Here is a 20529-nt window from a genome sequence, read left to right as displayed (position 1 = left end):
CGGTGTTCTAACACATCCGAGCTCCTTTTGCAAAATTTAAAAATTTAACTAAACTGGAACTAATTCATTTAATCGTTAATTTTTAACGGATTAATTACAGGCTTTATCACAGTGACGAAAAGAAATATAAGTATGGTTTTAAATTTCGTTAAAAAGAACCTTCAAAAGAAGAGATGGATGAAAGGAAAGAAAAATACGGAAACGTAGCTGCATGAATGTGACATAGTGGGTTTTAATCAGAACAGAAGCCACAATTTGATCCTTACAATCTTCCAGCAAGAGAAATATGATAAACAGAATAAATAAATAAATAAATAAATGGGAGTAAACTTAAATTAAGGTTATCAACTTCACGAGACAAGTTAAATTTTCCTACGTTCTTACTAAGAGAGAGAGAGAAAAAAAAACTCTCTTAACAATACAAAAACTTAAGAAAAACTTACGTGCAGGTATCATTACAAAATTGAACTATTGGTGGTTGAGCTGTTGATGTTATTTCCTTACGATCTTCTGCCTCCCATTTCTGATCCAACAGTGGCAAAAGTACTACCAGTATAATTAATATAAGAATGATACTGATTGGTATACATGACGGTTTGCACCATCCATGCCATTTTTCCACGTTTTCGTCGTCTTTTAACATGTAGTGAGAGTCCCACAACTCGAGTTCTACTTCACCCACATCAAGCTTACCGTTTCCGTCAACCAACGTCTGAAAAATATAAAGTAACATTCTGTTAATACTTCAGTTATACTATTGAACAAAAACTAAAATATATGCTACTAATAGATGTTCCACACCAAATTTAATACACACTGGTTACGGAATACTGGTGTTCGCTGCGTAAAGGTTATTAAATCCAAAATACTCTAAACATTTGGGCGCTGAAAAACTTTTTATAACGCTTTATAGAGAGCATTTGATGCATAATTTTAAAAAATCATGTGTTCGTCACCACTGTAAGGTGCTTAACACTAATCTGACTTTGCAATGCCGACATTTTTCAATCTCATTTTTCTCAAAATTCGATTTTTGGACTAGCGTCTTTTAAGCACCAAACACAGACACATCCATGAAATTTTATCAGATTTGTTTCTTCACTGCTTAGAAGATTTAAAATTAAGCGTGCTTCTCAATTTTTTGCAAAGGCTAATCTCATGATCAGTCAATGTCTATTTGATATGACTTCCTCAAGACTAACCACGTGATTAAACTTATTTTTAAGCAACTTGGAGAGGAAGATTGTCACTAGATCACGAACTGAATCTAATATATATTTTTTAAATAATAATTCAAAAAGGAAAAATAATAGTGTAAAATTGGACTCAAGTGAGAACGTCAATATATTATCCTAGTATCGGAAAATAATCACTTTTAAAAGCAATTATCCTTTTACAATAACGAAAACATGGAAGCTGAAAGAGAAGGGAAATCGGACACTTATTAAACAACAAAGCAAGAAAGTGGAGAAATTACGGATAGACGAAGATAAGGAGAGCATTAACATTCTAATGGAGATTTCTGTCGAAAAACCTGCACATACGAGGATAAAACGAGTTTACTATCAGTTTTAAAATTGAAACTGTGTGGGATTGACACGGAGTACCAGGAGATTCTAATATAAGAAGGACCATTATTTGTGTTCTCTAAGGAAAAGATATCAGTAAGCACATAGTCTCCTGGTAAAGCCTTAGATGACTATCTTTGTCGCTGTAAATAACCATTCACTTTACATTACGGTGATTTGGCCCCATTCTTCAAACGAGTCCTTTCAAGTATAACTTTCTTGTCTCTCTTTTGAGAGTTAATAAATCTACTTTTCAATCTCGAAGAGACTTGTGCATCTTTTCTCTTCTAATTGTAATCAGTGTTAATAGCAATTTACATCGATCCATGTTACAGACTAGTTATGCCCCAGCATTAGGTCTAACAGTGTCTCTCGAATTTGTTAATATTTAATGGGTTAATGTGTTAGTGATTCGTTACCATTACTGTTTATTTGATTTTCTAAACTTAGAATTTTCTGTTTAACTGGCTATTGTATTCTTGATCTGTGTCAGATTATTATATTTTGCTTAAACTTGCAATCTGAAAAGAAAATTAATTACGTTATTAGAAGAAAAAGAAGAAATTCGAATTTAAAAAGAGAAGAAAGTTTTTAAATTATATATTGTAAACAAAATATTGAAAATTGAAGTGACATGTTTGAAAAGCATATTTAACATAATCTAAACATCTGAAAAGATATAAAAATAAGTAAGTTTGAGGGTCTCTTGCAAGTGTTGCAATATCAAATAAACTTGAAAAATCTTATATCAAAAACAAGATCAATAAAATTAGATTGATCAATGTTGGAAATCGTCCACAGTGGATAGAAAATGGCTTAATATTTTTATATATAAATTAAATAATTAGCTATCCCGTAAGAAATTTCTTTGCCTGCTGATAAATGAAACAAAAGAAAGAACGGAGCTTACGTGTAACTTCTGCAATTTTTATGCAGATGGTAACACTGCTCTGCAAAATGTAGTCTGCGCGCGTGCGTTAATGTGGGTTGGGTACGTGGTGTAGTGAAACTGAAACCATGGAGAGTGTTGAGCGCGAAATTGAAAACATGAATGAATCCGAATGATCATCTTCTCAGTATTGTCGCAAACACGAGAAACCTCTTCAAAGTCAAGCAAAGTAAATTGTCATCAATGTGTACGCTCGACTAAGAGAAAAATATGCAGACAAAACTTGAAGAAATTGTTGCCTGGTCGCTGCTGCTTTACTCACTGCCAACGCAGAGTTGTGGTGCTTTGAGGAAAAAAATCGTATTTTTAATTTATTGTATGGGAGGGTGGCTGCTCATGTGTTTCTGTTTATGATTGACCTTTTACAGGTAGACATATAAAGATAACTTCATTTCTTATCCTTTCTTATCTTAATCAATCGAAACGAATACGCAAAATAGTGTTCATGCTCTCGGGTTTTAATTGTGAGGATTGCAAATACATCACGTGTGAATTTGCAATACATTTATTACTATTGTCGAGTGTTCATGAATTATTAAAAACATATAGGCCAAGAAACATATTTTTAGTTAGCGGCAGGAAAAGGACGAGAAATCACCGCTCCGTGCGTATCAGCTGAGACCCAAAGCAGCGCCAGTCGAAACAACTGCGATTGAGAAGCAAACAAAACACAAACAGTGTTTTGTTCCCTGTGAAAAAGTTCGCGCACCAACATGTAGTAATGCGCTTGTGATCCGGCTCTCAAGTTAACATTGCGTTTAGTATAAATCAGGAATGCAAATAACCACTCGCCCGGGGCGAGTGGTTCATAGGTGCGGGCGGGTATTTAATATCATACTGAAGATAAGTAAATGATTTCTATTGTAGGATGTAGGCTAATAGCTTTCTTCTTGGGCTAGTAAAATTTTGTTGCTTATTTGCATCCCTGGTATAAATGGTAGATATATATCAACATCAGTTCAAGTGAATATTTGTGATCATGCATCAGTTCAGTTTCTTACGTTGTTATCTGGTGCGTTAATTTTTCTTTATAGTCTTCTGATTGGAGTTTAACATCCATTTTTAGCACTGAGTTTATAAGAGACGGAAACTATCACTTACAGTGGCATCTGAGTCACTATTTGGATTTGTATCGAAGCACACCCACCGGAGATCGAACCTGAGACCACGCGCGTCAGTATTTGGATTCGAAAAGACATTTTTGAGCGATTTTTCGAGATAAAATCCTAAGAGAGTACACTAATGTTTCTCGTTCACTGATAATACTTTAGTAAAGTATAAAGTACTAATATTTTGAAAGATTTTTGTCTAGTGTATAGTTAGTCAATTCACTATTAAAAAAACCTCTACAATAATCTACGAGCCTCCTCGATGGTCTAGTGAAATGTAGTACAAAAATATGTGAAACAGAAAACAAGAAATCGATTGTACAAAGATATGTTAACAAGAAAACACACTTTGTGTAATATTTGTTCTTATGAATGAAGTGCTGAAACGCACAAGTGCGCCAGGTATCCAAAAGTAATCTATATATATAAAAGAGAACGTACAAAATCCTTTGTCCGCTCATCACGCTAATACGGCTGAACCAATTTCTTTCATTTTTGGGGGGTTATTAGGATTTGGACCCTAGATGGTTTTTATCATATCACTTTAATTTTCAATTACCAGTGTCTTGAGATAATTGACCATTCAGGTGTCCACAAATCCTTTGTTATTAGTTCATCATAGGTAAAAATAAACGTATTTATATGCAACCCGCATGACCGTGTCACTCGGCGGGTTAACATAAATGACAGGCGATATACAGCGGAAAATAGCTTGAATCTTCTGTTTAAAATTTTTTAATTGATTTGCTTATTTTTACAGACACTTTTACAATATGCCAGCACCGGGATGACCGCAGCGAAGCGGGGCGGGTTAACATAAATGACAGGCGATATAATGTTAAGATTTACTGCAATCTTCTATGGTTTTTATCATATCACTTGAAAGCGAAAAAGTAAAAATTATCTAAGTAACAAAGTTTATTGCGTTCCGGGGTGACCGCAGCGAAGCGGGGTGAACGCTGCTAGTGCCTTATAAGTGGGAAAATTAACTGTTAACTGGAAGCAATGTGTGTAGGGAGTGCAACTGGAGTTGTTGAGTAACAAGAGCTAGAAAATACGTGAAGAAAGATGACAGAAAATTCGGGTAATTGTAGATGGACAATGAGTGTTTGGTAATGTTTTTTTTTTTCACTAAAGAGCAGAAAGGAAAGGAAAAAAAAAAAACTTTTATCGTTAACAGAGCAGCGGATTGAACCCGGAACAACGAGTATTCGGAATTGCTGGTCAAGGTACCAGTCTAGCAAAAGAAATATACATCTCAAAGTGATTCAGTCTTAATTTTGTGGATAGTGCAACAGCTGTTCACACAAATGCTATAGAACAAAGGTAGAGGGCCTTAAGACAGCACTTCCTAGGTACAATTGACGGAAGAATTTACACTCTTATTTAGTCCATTATACAGGATTAAAAAAAAAAAAAAAAAAAAAAAAAAAAAAAAAAAAACTAAATACAACCGTGTAACTTCTAAACTAATTCAAGCAATATCAACAGATGAACAGTGCTGTCAAACGAAAATAAAGTTTTTACTTCTTCCTCAAATGGCATTATGTCAGATTATTACATATTTAAACTCTACACATTAAACAAGAACTATTATCTCATAATTACTATTTAATACCGGTATTGCAAACTAAGGACGCTACAGTATCATAGAGGTTTAAATTCTGGAAGCCTGTACCACAGTAAGAACACACAATTAACATGGATCGCGTAAGGCACATCCAAAGAAACTTAATGTCGAATTCTATGATCATTGTATGACGCAGGATTGAAATTTTAATTTCGGAAAAAAAAAAAAAAAAAAAAAAAAAAAACAGACAACTATCACACATAAATACTTATATAGTTTCCAATACATAAGAACATAATTTTCACATTTAAAGTAATATGATATTTTAAACTGTTCCCGATAGATTAACAATAGTAAAGTGCGCAATACTGCTTAAAATAGAATATTAGCAGACACTATTTAAAATGAATGTCATCTTCCTTTGTTTTCGTAACATTACAGCAATAGCCTTTGGAAGCTGTAATTACAACTTTTCGCAATTACACAATTTTGATCAGTGTTGCAAACTTTACAAGTGTTGCGACTCAACGAAACTGCGGGAATTCATTTTCTCTTCTTCTTCTTTACAAGCTACCAGTAGCCAGAGTTGCCAGAATGTGAGCGAAACAAATTACTTCGGGTCTATACATCAGGTTAAGCAACCTTTCGTTATGACCAAATGATCTTGCTTTTAAATAATCCGCCATATTTAAGTGTACAATTTATTGGACGCTATGCACTAATGGGTTAATGCATGCTCTGCAAGAAGAAACCTGGGAAATGCAATAAATGTGTGAAAATTTGGTGGAGCCGTCTGCTCGAGTAATGCCGCAGCGACGTTCGGAATACAAATGCTCATAACTTTCCCACAATCCAATCACGCAGTAGCCTTGTGCGAAGTAGTTCACTCCTCTTGTCAAACAGTTCCATGTTTATAACCTCCTACATAAAAAAAATAAATAAATAAACACAATTTCGCTCTCCTTACATATTATCAAGCACAAAAACGAGCAATTACCCATTTCTCCCCGGTAGATTTTCAAAATTTTGGCAGAAACGGACGACCAACTCCGGAACTGAACCCGCAACGTTTAATTTGTTGTAGTCACCTAGCACAGGTTTGTGCGAAGCTTTCGCATAAATACTCGTCTTTATAGGCAAATTACGATTAGGAATAGATTTCTGGGATTTCGGCAAGGGGTTCACTCGAGCAGACGGCTCTACCAAAAACAAACTTTATAGGTAAAATACGATGTCAAACAATTTTCGTACAAGAAGTAGAGTGTGAAAATAAGTAATTTCTGTCATTAGATACCATATTGAAATACATTTTGAATGGGAGTGAACGTATTCTAAGTGTAACTATTTACTGAAGCGGAAGAATACAAGAATGCGAAAAAGGTGAAAATAAACGACGGGAATGTTCAGTTCGTGTTAGCAATGGACATAATACAAACATACGATTTTATTACAAAGAATTGTGTGATAAAGAGCGTCATATTATAAAGTTTTTGTAGCGTCATGGTATGTTGAAACGTAAAATCAACTATACGAAGTGTGGAAAAGAAGTAAAAATTCAAAACAGACGAATTTCACCTCGCAGCGGGCCATTTGTACCTGGGAAACCAGTGATGCCATTTTGAAAGAGTTACAACATTAAAGTCTTCTTGAAGCTGAAAATTATTGCGGATATCTTATGTATTTTTCCACTATCCTTGTTTATGCGTATGCCCCCATCGCTGACGCGCCTGTTCCCTACGGACGCACCCCCTCGCTCCACACGGGCCCCCGGCCAATGTTCCGCTAAGGGGGTCCAGTGTCTTTGACACCACTTCTTTCTATAGATTTTCGTTTGATTACATAATATAACGTTATATTAGGTTCTATTAGGTCAGGTTAGCTTAAAGGGGTCCAGTGTAGTTTTGGACCCCCTTAACGGAACATGAACCGGGCCCCCTACTGCGCTCCTGCTCTGACTCGGTCAGGTAGCATTCGTGCTTTTAGTGGCCACCTAGCACAAGTTGATTCGTGACTTATGCATTAGCTCCTCATTTAGTGCATGCTCTGCAAGAAAAAAATCGGAAAATGCAATAAATGTGTGAAAATTTGGTAGAGCCGTCTGCTCGAGTAATGCCTCGGTAAGTATGACTATGTTAGCCAGTCACGTCACGTATGGGAGGTTAACGTCCCTCGCCGATCACACTGACCGGGGGCAAGAATTGGGGACGAAAGTAATATTCCAAGATTTGCCTGAGGAAAACCCAGCAAAGCCTGTCACGATGGCTGGCCTGATAAAGTTGTTCTACTTTTCCGACCGAGCATATCCACCGGAAATCGAACCCAAGACCGCTTGCGCGAAAGGCGACAATGCTAGTGACTACACTATGCAGGACCATTTACGGTAAACAGTTTACAAACATATTATTTATTGTATATGTTTGCACGCGCATATTATCAATATGCACGCACTTGGTAGACAACATCCTATTAAAAGTGGATAACAGTTCCGTAAGTGGTTTATGTCAAATTTTGCTAAGAAAACATATTTATAACAATCATGGGGAAGGTTCTAGATTACTGGTCCCCATGCAGGTTAGTAGCTGGGTTGGTTTCTTTCTGTATCTAAGTTTATACATTTAATTTACACAGTATTGCCGAGCGAGCGTCAGCGAGTGAAGGCGGGTTAGAGCCCCGCAGGGCACGTTTTTTCTGTTTTTATTACTGCTCAATGGGAAGGGGGACCAGTAATCTAGAACCTTGCCACAATCATGTTTATGCTCGCCTTAAATTAACCTAAACCAAGGAATACATCTTCGCTCATAGAATAAAATTTTTGAAAAACGAAGAGCAATTTTGTCAAAAAAGATGGGGTATGCAATGATTTCCTAGTACTTCCCATATTCTCAATCTGCACCGGAAGCTGTCTTTACTGAGAAATGTCGCGTAAGCTTACCCATTATTCTCTCCTTTGTTACTCAATATTTCTTTCTCACGTGCATAAATTGGTTCCTTGCCTTTTGATGCCATGTACTCAATTTTACCTGTAAAAATTTCACCATATCTTGGTGCCTTTAAACTTATCTTCACCAGTTTGCAATTTTCATATATCAGCAGGAGACAGTTTGGTATACCGTCTATTACTGTAATTACATATTTCTGTATTTATGCTCTCACCTGTTTGTCATTGGCAGGCAAATGCAATTTCAAAAACTTCAACTGTGGAAAGTTACTTTTCTTCTTAGTTTGTAATTGATCCAGTTTAATCTTCATTTTTATTTATACTACACATACCACAAGCTAAAGTAGCTTCCTCAAACCTCTTCCTGTCGCTCTCTCTCTTTTTCCGTTTTGCTGCTCTGTTTAAATGCTCCAGGATGATCTCCAATGAATGACTTGGATTTCCAAGTGATATCCTTCAAGTTCAAGGTTAATTCAATTTCCCCTCATACAGAGACATTCTCTGGCAGTGTTGCCAGTTCATTAATTTTCCCACCAAATCTTGTTGTTTTTGAATAGCATATTTTCAGTCTGGTGGCTAACTGGGAAACTAGTGGATTATGAATATTTTTTGGTGGAAATTGTGCATGACATGACAACGCCGTTAAACTTGTCACTAGATTCACTGAATTACAAACCTTTTTCAAACTTAAGTTTTTGATATCAAGAAACCCAACTGTTACTATTAGAATGCTTTATCCTTCATTTGGAGTTATATGCAGGTAATATTATATGGGTCCTATAACGTCATTAGCCGAAACGTTTCGTTAAAAAAATCTACCATGAAATTTAACACGAAATTCATCGAATGGCATCAATATTGTATTTTTCAATCTTAGGTTTTCCAGGCCAAAGCCTTCAAAGATCAGAATTAGAATGATGTATCATGTACCTGGTAATAGATAGGTTTGGGCTCTATGATGTCATTAGTTGTCCTTCCTCTGTGTGAGTATTCATTCATTCATTCATTCATTCATTTCGTCTTTTTAGTAATACATATGGCACGATTGCGTGCTTATGAATAAAACTAGTCAAAAGGTACAAAGATATAAAATACGTAATAATGACAAATACATACCGATTGAATTAATCTTCTATGCTACACCTATCATTTCAGATCCACTTTTATCTCTGTATAAGACAGAAGAGAAGTTTCTACCGAAAGGAAGCCATTTATTCAAAGTGTAGCAAAAAGTCCCAAGGGTTTCGTAAAGGAAACAACTAGATGGAAAGATGAAAAGGTACTAGTACGGATACGAGGAGTTGACTTAATCAAAGCTGAGCTGAAATACCATGAATCTTGTCGGAATTCATGCGCCTGGTTCAAGTGAAAGCACTTTGGAAACGCTTGCAGGGTGAACAGAAGTACCGGTATTCGAAACGCAATGCAAATGTATTGAAGAAGAGGAGATGAAATATGGGAAAGTGGAGTCAGCCGCAGTGAGTTTTTTGTTAGGGCGATTTCGTCTTGCTTCTGTTCTAAACAACCCAATTCAAGGACGATCAATATCCAATCAACGCCTTAGTTCATTGCAGGAAAAGGGAAAAGAATATCTTTTCATGAAACTTTACCATGTTTATATGATGTTCAAACTATACATTATCATAATACAGTAGATTCCCGAGTATCCGGCTCGCGACTATCCGGCCTAGTTTTCTTTTATCGCAATTAAATGAGGAAAGCAAGGCGTTGCATTGGCAACGTTGCTAAGGCATTGGAAGCGGGCGTTTGGTACGAGCCTCGTGTCATGTGGAAAATACAAGGTGTGACAGAAAAAGAACAGTGTTCTGCTCTTTGTTCATTGTTTCGTCAGTGTATAACGGACCTCAACACAGTACGCTTGCCGCTGTTTCTGATTATAACTGTACAGCGCGTACAGTACTGTATTCGTAAATTGTTCTAGGAGTATGCTTAATGTTTTTCAGTGTACTACAGTGAACTCCGGCCTATTTGGCCTACCCTTCCGCCACATTAGGACGAATACTCGGGAGTCTACTGTAAACAAGAACGAATATCCGTGGTAGAAGATACTATTAGTAGGCAATCTTGCTGATGTAGATATACACGATTTATATATTATATGTCAAACAATTAAATGTACACCTATTTGTGAAGTCTAGCATAGCTGCATCACCTGGTGTGAAGAATTAGAATATGAGAATTAAATCAGTCAAATATGTAGTTTGACAAGGAGGGGCAATGAAAGTATAAAGCACACACTTAAAGTGTACAGAAACAGTAAACATAAATTATAGATAGTAAAGATAAGTGATAATGAAACGAAAGAAGACGTAGAAGATTAGTAGTAGTGGCATAGATTGGAATTGCATGTAAAGAGGTCAATAACAAAACCATGAGGTCAAAGTGGTCGTGGTCTAATGATTAAGGCAATAGGCTCCCTATCTAAAGAGCAGCAGTTCGAATCCATAGAAGGTACTTTTATTATTTATATTTTTTGCGATACTTGATAGGTAGGGTTGTCCAATGTCTGTATTTTGTACGGACTGTTTGTATTTTTGGATCCGTGTCCGTGTCGTACAAAGCATGATATAGGAAATTGTCCGTATTTCACAGTTTTTAGAGCTAGCCGAAAATTTCCGAGTCGCGAATCGCTAAAATCTCGGGTGAAAAGAATTGTTTTTTCATTATATAACTTATATTTTAGTTACCATTAATAAAATAGCTTACGTTTTTAAAAAGTATCATTTATTCCATTCCAGGGTTTTTGTGGTTAGATTTAATATAAGTAATTTAATGGCATGATTTATTATATTTGTGTTAATGAAAACATATAAAATGTTAGTTTCCAATAGTGTTTTAACCCCTTACTGCATGCCGTGCCATTTATAGCACATCCCCTGATTTTCACTTTAGCTTTTGTGTGATTTATCAAGGGCGCCAAATGACTTTTTCGTCTGCTGTATGAGATATTGATGTGTATGAATAAGAGATTTTGGTGTCATCTGGCATGTTCTTTGGGAGTTGTATTAGACGGGGAATCGTTGACATGTGGTTTTTGTGAAGCAGTGGATTTTTGTCAGTGAAAATAATTTTTTGGGCGACATATTGTGCGCAGTGTTCCCAAAGAAAAAATATTACATAAAAATAAGTACTTTGAGATGTATTTCCAACAATACGATATTCATTTTGTACGTTCGTATTGGAGGAATGTGGAAAAAACGTATGTGCCATATATGTCACACCACGCGTTTACGAGTACTTTTGTGTCCTAGAAGTGCGGAAGTGACAACTACTATAGTCGTTCTGCAATTATGTTACAGCAATGGATCCAGGGCTTTTTTATGATGGACGTTCATCAATAGCTGTTAGACAAGTTCCAAATAGTGAAGACAGTGAATTATCAGATTTATCCAAAAATGAATCAGCACTAGATCCAAGAAATATCAACATTTTGTTATCAGACTCGGATGAAGATTCTGTTCCTCCTACCCCTGAGAGGATCATCATACCGAGTTCTGATGATGCAATGAATTCAGATGCTGATTATGTCTCATAAATAATTCTCAGGATAGAAGGTCTACATCATCGAGCGATTTGAGAAACATCAAGCGGAGATCTAGAAACATGGAAAAGTCCCAAGAAGATGTAAAATTTCAAGGACCTCAGGACCTAGCAGAAGAAATAAAATTGCTATCAACGCTTATTCAATATTTCAAGTACTTTATTAACCGATGAGATTCTTCACTACGCAGTTGAACAATCAAATCTGTATTCAACGCAAGTTCGGCCAACAAAATAACTTTGTATGTCTGCAAATGAACTTGAACAGCTTATTGTATGGTTTTCTACACGTCAATTATTCAACTCGCAGCTACTTTGCATTACTGGAACGGAAGGCTTGGTCATGATGCGGTAAATCAGGTGATGAGTTGTGATCGGTTTGAAGAGATCAAACGATTTATTCATTTCAGTGCCAATTCAACACTTATTCCTGCAGACGAACTTGCTCATGGCATACTTTTCTTGAACAGATACGAGAACGTCTGAGAGATGTCTCCAAAGAAAAATTCTTGGCAGCAGGTGAGCAAATCATTCCCATAAAGTGTAGATCATCGATAAAACAATATAACACAAAGAAACCTAATAAATGGGGTTATAAAGCATTTGTTCTGAGTGGAATTTCAGGTTTCAGTTATTATTTCGAAATATTTACTGGGGCTTAAAAGAATGTTGTACCTTCTGCGGCTCCAGACTTGCGCGATAATATTAACGTTGATGTTTAGTTGATTCTGTACCTCGAAATATAAACCACAAAATATTCTTCGCAATTGGTTTACAAGTGTACCCTTAGAGTTATATCTCAAGAAGGAAGGTATTCTATCCCAGGCACAGCGCGTACGAATCGTATCCCAAATTGCGATGTTCTTGCTGAATCTGAATTCGAGAGAAAAATGGGGTTCAATGAAAGAAAAACTGGCTGTATCGGAAGATGTTGAAAGTCCACTTGTGACATTGTACGATAACAAAGCTATAAGTACGTTGTCGACATACGCAGGGAGCTAGTCTACAAGTGAAGAAAAGATATTTCAGAAAAGAGAAAACCTATAAGATGATTCCATGCACATACTCAATTTCCGTTTACAGTAGTCATATGGGTGGTGATGACCTTTTAGACTCAATGCTTTTGTACTATAGGATCAATATTAGATCAAAGAAGGGGTACCATAAAATAATGTTCCACTTATTTGATTTAGTGTGCGTCGTCGCCTGGCTTCTTTGGAGGAGAAATACGAAAGAAGCAATACCTTTGGTGGACTTCACATTATCAGTAGCACATGGTTTACAAAAAGCTAAGTAGTCAGGTTCAAGAAAACGTGGAAGATCAATCAATGAAATAGAAAAATAGTTGAATACGAAGCAGAAAAAAGGAAAAACTGCTGTTGTTCCTATGAAAAAGATATCAAAATTGTGAAACGTACAGTAAAAAGAAAGTGTTATACTGAAAACAACAAATATGACCATTTATTTCCTGAACATTTGTAATGAGGAAGTATATATGTATATGTAAGATACTTGACGCATAGTATTAGAATCCCAAAGAACTGAAAGTGTTTTAGGAAAGTTTACCTTACTGCGTAGTGTGCCACATATGGCACGTACTTATTTCTCGTCGGAATTAAGTGAAAAATCTAAAATTCAAGTTTTAATTCATTTTTCAAGTTCCCATATGAGGATTTCCAACACTAATTATTTTTTTCTCGCTGAAAGAAAAAATCATGCGGAAAGGGGTTAAGTATTACAGTAAACAATTGTGTGATAACCTAAAGAGGTGTTTTTCAGGTAAGAAATTTCAAAATATATGTTCTGAGTTTGGGTACCGTATCTTTGATGAATCGTCATTTTAAGATTTGTCCGTATTTTGGATCAAAAAAGTATGGCAATCCTATTGATAGGCAATGCCAAACATTTTAATATTTTAGGTGAAAGTAACATACTATTGTTGTTGATGAATAAATTGTGACGATGAAAATTAAATTTATATTACGTTTCACGAATACGGTAACATTTAATTTAGTCTCTTCTCATAGAAACTCTCTAATATTTAGAATTGATTGCTCCAAATTTTCTCATGATTTGATTTTTTTCATTTTACGTTTCTTTTCTTGCACTGAAACTATAAAAAGATAAGACCTACAGTTTAACATGAGTTCTGTATCAATCGGCCCCACCGGGAAAGGAATTCCGGACCAAGCTCACCAACTGTGGCATGGGGACAAGTTACAATATAGGATTTCTCCCAGATTTAAGGAATTACCTCGTAAAACCTTATCTTTTAGATAGTTGAAATAGGAAAAAAAAGATAGAATTGTGGATTCAAGAGGTACGAGGTCGTAGGCCGAGCAAAGACTGTGTGTAGGGGCGAAGCCCCCGGATGGGCAGATTCAGGAAATATGAAGAGCAAGTTCACGAAATTCACTGTTGATGCAAAGGCCGATAGATAAGAAATGCGAGGCCGTAGGCCGAGCAAACTTGGGGGTCTGTGTGGCGAAGACCCCAGCTAGACAAAGGCTAGTTTATTTCAATAAAAGTATAATGACAAAATTACAGAAGTACTCTACTTGGAATAAATATTGAAATACCCTACCCTCACAGAATACATCTTTAATCAAATTGATATGAATAAAAGAAATCAGCTTGCAGTGGGTACTAATTTCCTTCCAAAAGTCATTTCAAACGAGTCAGACGCTTTCCCGTCACTTAAACTACGAATTAGACACAAATCTGCCATTTTTGACATTTTATCTTTCACCTACCTCTCTTCTCACTAGCCGAAGACTACGCAGCAGCTAAATTCACGTTTGGTGTAAACCAATGAGCTGTCGATGTGCTATTGCCAAATCTTCGGTGAGAAATTTGCTTTAAGTTGGAGAATATTGGGACATGGTAAAGAAATTCTTGTCTTACTCAGAACAGATACCACGTCGATTCAATCGGGCTTTAACATAACAACGTGTGTTAATTACGAGACGAGAATTTTCTCGTCTGGTCTAAAGACACGATGGGCCTTATCCAGAGTCGCTTTGACGCGTTATTAGTGCCATATTAAAGAGTTCGACTAACATATGTTTCCTGCAGTAGTCAGACCTTTAGTATGACGCTAATCACACGTCAAACTGACTCTGCATAAGGCCCGATATTTCTAAATTCGAGAAGAATAATACAATTTTCGTTTCCTTTTCGAGACAAGACAAGAAATTTGAGAAGCCTCGTAGAAAACACTGTTTCACCCAAGTCTTAGATCCCAAATAGTTTTCGTCTTACGCGATTTGAAGTATAAAAATTATAAATTGATAAAATGATTGATCGAACACAATGGAGAGCATTTATCAACGTTTAAAGACTCACAGTTCTTTGCACAATATACTTCGATAATAAATATGGTTTACATATTACATTACACGCTTTCTGAACCCTTCGTGAAACGGAAGGTTAGCGATAACTTCTATATGAAATTAAGAAAAAAGCAATGTTTAAAGTTTGTACGTAAATTTAGAAAACTAGACCAGAGAAGGTCAGAGAAGAAAAGAGAAAAGGTTTTCGAGAATCGAGACGAGACTAGAGAGAATTTTTCGAGAAACGAGACTTAAATACAAAATTTTACGAGACGAGAATACTTTATTTCTAGTCTCGTCTCGTAGGGAAGACTAATCACAGCGCTGGCGATGCCGCTGCAAGTGGGCTGGTCGACATCAAAGCAAATGTCAATTCGGCTGCAGAGCACAATACCATGTGGCTGCAAACTGGAAGAGAGTATAAGTTAAATATTCGTCGTATGAGGAGGGGGGTACTTTTTTTTAAATAAAAAAATGCAAAGTAATAAGTTGTCTTTTTTTTTTTTTTTTTGCCAGCATTGCATTGAATTAAATTGCAATAAAAGATTGAAGCCATTCCAATATTTGAATTAATTTCTTTCCTTCCATGACTTGGTAGGTTATCCATTGGTATCCTTTACATAACGAAAATAAATCTTATTTTCTTAAGTTTTCGATCATTTGAAAAAGAGACAACCTTGCAGACTTTGCTTGCGTGAACGTCAAACTCGTGAGAAAGAGCAGCTGGTTACTCCAAATACAAAGATTGAAAATACGATGATTGTAATAGAAAAAAGGAAGTTAAAAAAGGAGAGAGAGCACGAGCAACCTACTACAATTTGAAGTGATTTTAGAATGCTCCAACGCTGTTTACATCTTGAATGGCTATGAAGCTGAGAATTTGTTAACAATGACAGCTGCCTGTTGTCAGCTTCTAAAAATAAACATTTTTTTGCAACTTAAATTTCCCAGAAAAGAGTGTAAACATATGCAGATGGCAAGTGGGTTTCGTTTTACGGTATGAAGCTAAGGCAGACTTTTCCAAAATGTACAGATTCGATATTGAAACCGGAAGTGATTATAGATTTCTTCCATTTCGGCTTGAACAAGGGGATTGGGGTTAAGATCAGGAGTAAAAGTGGATCTGAAAAGGTAGGGGGACGCATGACGTCACGCCGTACCCCGTGCCTATTTTTGCCTATTGTAACTTTTTAGGAAGTGGGGGGACGCCTTTGATATTTTTTGGAAGTGGGGTTACGGCACTCCCGCATTCCCCCTCACTTTTATCCCTGGTTAAAATTATACTTATTTTTACGACGCTGAATTCATACAATGTAACCCCGATTTTACGATATCGTACTTAACAAAAGATTAGTTTGTTAGTTTGGTCCCGAAAACCAACACAATAAACATACTACATTTAAATCCTCATTTAAGGCAAACTATATTAGTACATTTCCCGCATTGAACGGAAAAAATGCGAAAGAAACGTAACTAGTAAAGAAAAAGTATTCATACGTATATATGATACATCGCTCGCGGAACGCAATGTTTACTGGTATCGTTTAAGTCCATTTGTATATGGGTAATGTGACAACTATTGACAAAAGCTAGATCAGTATTTTCATCACTATCGATATTACTCTTCTGAATAGGGTTACCTTACGTCCCGATTTTCGAGAAAATGTCCCGCATTCTGACGGAGCTCTGTAGGGATTTCGAGATGTCCTGACTTTTATGTTTATTAATGAAATTGATTATTATTAGTGGTAGTAGTAATAGTCAGGGGTAAAAGTTAAGGAGAACGCCGATATCCCCACTTCCAAAAATATCTATGGCGTTCCTCCGCTTTCTAACAATTACAATGGGCAAAGATAAACACGCGGGACGTCATGCGTCCCACTATCTTTTTAGATCCACATTTATCCCTGCTAGTAGTAGTAGTAGTAATGGAATTTCGTTTACACATTATTATACAGAGCATTGTTTTGTTTAACGTCCCATGGTTATGCCCTTTACGTCAAAGGAAACGATGATTAATGAATGTGACAGTAGCGTAACGCAAAAATGTAGCCTCCTCCCCGTAGGATTATTTTTGGGCCCCGCTTCCCATGCCCATTAATTCCCCACTATATTATGTGCCTGTAGAAGACAATGGTTAATAAATCTATGGAATATAATAAGATTACAATTAAAATTAATACTCACCGACAAAGGCAAAAAATACTTTCACTTAAGCTTCGAGTGCTAAGATGATTTTTTAAAAAACTGATGTTACTAGAATTTTCATCCAGAGTATATTTTTCTTTTCTAAAGTAAATAATGTTGTTCAGGGAAATGGATATTCCCTATTCAGCTCGCTTTTTGTAGCCTATAGTTCTTGGCATTTGCTTCACGGTGGGCCCCCAAACTATGCGGGCCCTTCAGTTACGGCACTGAGTTGTGAAAGTAAATATGTTTGTATAAAAATAAAAGTAGGTGTGTATCGCATAAGCAACTGAGTACCTGAGCCTTTTGAGGCAGTGGTTGCCCCAATGCCCTCTTCCCTGATCCGCCACTGATTCCCTTATATATAAAGGTCCTGGTGAACCGTCTTACAAAATTCTGTCCCATATATCATTGTTAATATACTATCTTCATAATCTAAAAACACCCTGTATATGTTGGAATACAGACATTTCATTATCAGAATGGAGCCCAGCTGGCAAGAAAACAAAAGCAAGCGTAAATACCAAGTGAACCTGCTGACAAAACAATAGTCTTAATAGCAGCATTATTACATTATGCAGTAGAAAGACTAAAAATAGCAATTGAACTGAACGGAAGGCATTGTGGGTAGATTATTGATGTCTTATTGTTGACGCGAATAAATGTCTTCAGCTGGAGACAGTCAGTGAATGAGGAAGCCCAATGGATGGATGCCTTACGATCGAGAAGTTAAAAGACTCATTACTTTTTGAATTTAGGGAACACTTTGGCAAAGGGCAAAGTCCTCTCTATTGACCAACACACGGAAGAAGACGAAATGACAAAAACATTTGAAAGTGATCTTTCAATTCTTCACGGACGTTTTATCTTCGTTTACATCCTCTTCTTGTTTATTTAAGTGCGGAACAAAAATGTTTAAAGGCGAACTTCTCATATTCCTCAACCTAAAAGTTTATCTTGAAGCACCAGCGCTTGTTTATCTCGGAACACTCAAACCGTATCATAGATATGACTAATGCATAAAGTTCGCAACTATTTTAAACTAAACTTCCTTGCACTACAACTATGGAGAGATATGGCCTGATACGTTGAATTGGATGTTGCGTGGTCAGTACATAAACTCCTAAACACAATTACTTTCGGCTTTCTAGACTGAAATTTGATGCTGCTTAACGCAAGTAGACCTACCAAATATTATTCTGCTAGAAGCAATCAAACCCATGACCATGCAAATTAAAGGAATGACGCTAGATACACGTGAGCACCTTTTATCACCAATTGAGAGGTAAACAAAAATAATGTTTATTTACAAAGTACAGCATGGCGTTTCAAGTTATTCTACTTCTATACATAGTAGTTTTGAATAATACCATAAATAGTGGTAGACTATATCCTTCCTTTATAATTTGTCATTTACATATACAGTAGGAATGTAGCCAGGAAAGGGGGCAAAGGGGGCCGGAGCCCAAATTTAGATAATCTATTATGAATTAATTAAACTTGTTTAATACTTATAGTAAATTAAGAATGTTTATAATGTAATATGAAAGAAAAATATTGTAAAGTACCCAAAATTCAAACATGTATTTTCATAATTTATTTTGTTTATTGTAAAACAAGGAAGCAATAATCAAACTATTTGTTTAAGAAAATATAAACAAATAACGTAGGCATCACACCACAATTATAAAAACCTTCCCTATAAAGAAATAACAAAATAAGGGATTTTATAAGGAGACCTGAGTTAAGCTCTACATTACAACCAGGAAGCTTTGGAATCCCAAAAAAAGGGTTGTGCTAGTTCAGTACGAAAAGTTAACCCAAGAGTTAGAATTAAGATCGAAAAGTGAAAAAATATCAATTGGAAGCCATCAAAGCTGAATTAGCCAATGAGATTACATCTATTTACAATGTTAAATAGTCATGGTTAAGTTTCTGTGTTTTGGTGTGATGTCCAATGTATAATATATGTATGTATGATTATTGTACATTGTATGATTATTTTATTTCTTATCCTAAAAGAGATCATAAAATTCATCCTTAAGTTGTACAAATTTCAGATGAGCTACGCTCTACCAATAATCATAAAAAGTTTCTAAAATACTAAGTTATTTCAGTTTGAAATTTGTAGCACATATTAATATTGTTTAAGAAACAATATAGGATAAACTCTAGTTAGTTTGTGATAATTTTACAATTTCTTTGCGAAATAGTGATATGTATTGGCTATAAATATGAATCAAGGATATAATGAATGGCCAAACACTGGAAACACTGCAAACAAAGAATAAGTTATAATAATTTTAATCTGTATATTTAAATACAAACATACAAAATTTACGTACGTTGCATAATATAGCTATTTGCTTACTCTGTACACTTTCTGTTTGCCTGTGATATACAGAGTCCGAAAGAAAAATGTATACACTCTTTGTTATCCTGTACAGTCAGCATGGTTAGTGAGATAAAAAAAAAAAAAATGGCAGGAGCACGCTTGATGTTCGAGCAGCGTAAGTAGGCCTACATTTAATTGTTAGGCGGGTTGGTGGTTCAGTACCAAACTCCTCTCTCCATTGACGGTGCACTTCGATGGTATCCTAAGCCTGATAAAAAATAAATAAATAAATAAATAAATAAATAAATAAATAAATAAAACCTGCAAAACGTACTTTCGCTGCTCGAACGTCAAACGTGCTTCTTCCATTTTATCTCACTAACCGTGCTGACAGTACCGACAACTATTGAGCGAAAAACCGTACTACAACATAATTTTAACTGAAAACACTTGACAATATGGACATCTGTTGGGCGAAATACGATACTACAACATACTTAAAATTCAGAAAAAATTATCAATGCCAGTATCCTGATATAGGATGACAAAGAGTGTATACATTTTTTTCTGGAGGACTCTGTATATGTGATATGACAGGCAAACTTGTTTGATGTTTTATTCGCTGCAAGAGTGACATCTAAAATCATCACACATGAAGGCCATGCCATTCTGCCAAATTTTAGCACAAACAATGGTACCAAACGTCACAAAATCCATACTTAATCCATTCGGCACAATTCTTTTTATTTTTCACAGAAACATCATAACTTTTCCCCAGAACATTCATAAAACCTTTTTTCACTTTTTTTCCTTCCCCCTACATTTCCCTTGATTTAATTTTTTCACAGGATAAGCAGACATAGGAACATTATCACGACTTATGGTACTGGAAGTTGAAGAAAAACCTAGCGGCAAAGGTGAGGAAATTACCTTTGCCCTTGACCTTATAAACAATCCATTTTTCATTTTCTATTTCCTCA

The 20529-nt window shown here is 35.9% G+C and overlaps 1 protein-coding gene across 2 annotated transcripts in view; it reads right to left on the bottom strand.

The window, feature by feature from the left end:
* Window positions 1-20529, bottom strand: part of LOC145662597 (5'-3' exonuclease PLD3-like) — a 283939-nt gene that overhangs the window by 62459 nt on the left and 200951 nt on the right. The window contains exons 1-2 of one of the 2 annotated variants that reach the window (XM_081728312.1): window positions 8350-8609; window positions 444-712 (exon numbers count right to left, since the gene is read on the bottom strand). In XM_081728312.1, the coding sequence (XP_081584438.1) occupies window positions 444-712; window positions 8350-8445 (365 nt within the window). In that variant the 5' untranslated portion in view covers window positions 8446-8609. Of the gene's footprint in view, window positions 1-443; window positions 713-8349; window positions 8610-20529 lie in introns of those variants that run through there. The other variant, XM_081728311.1, reaches the window with a different exon arrangement.

Source organism: Thermobia domestica, chromosome 10 (genome assembly GCF_964235325.1).
Source record: "Thermobia domestica chromosome 10, izTheDome1.hap1.1, whole genome shotgun sequence".
Taxonomy (NCBI): Eukaryota; Metazoa; Arthropoda; class Insecta; order Zygentoma; family Lepismatidae; genus Thermobia; species Thermobia domestica.
This window is presented reverse-complemented; position numbering and strand designations above follow the sequence as displayed.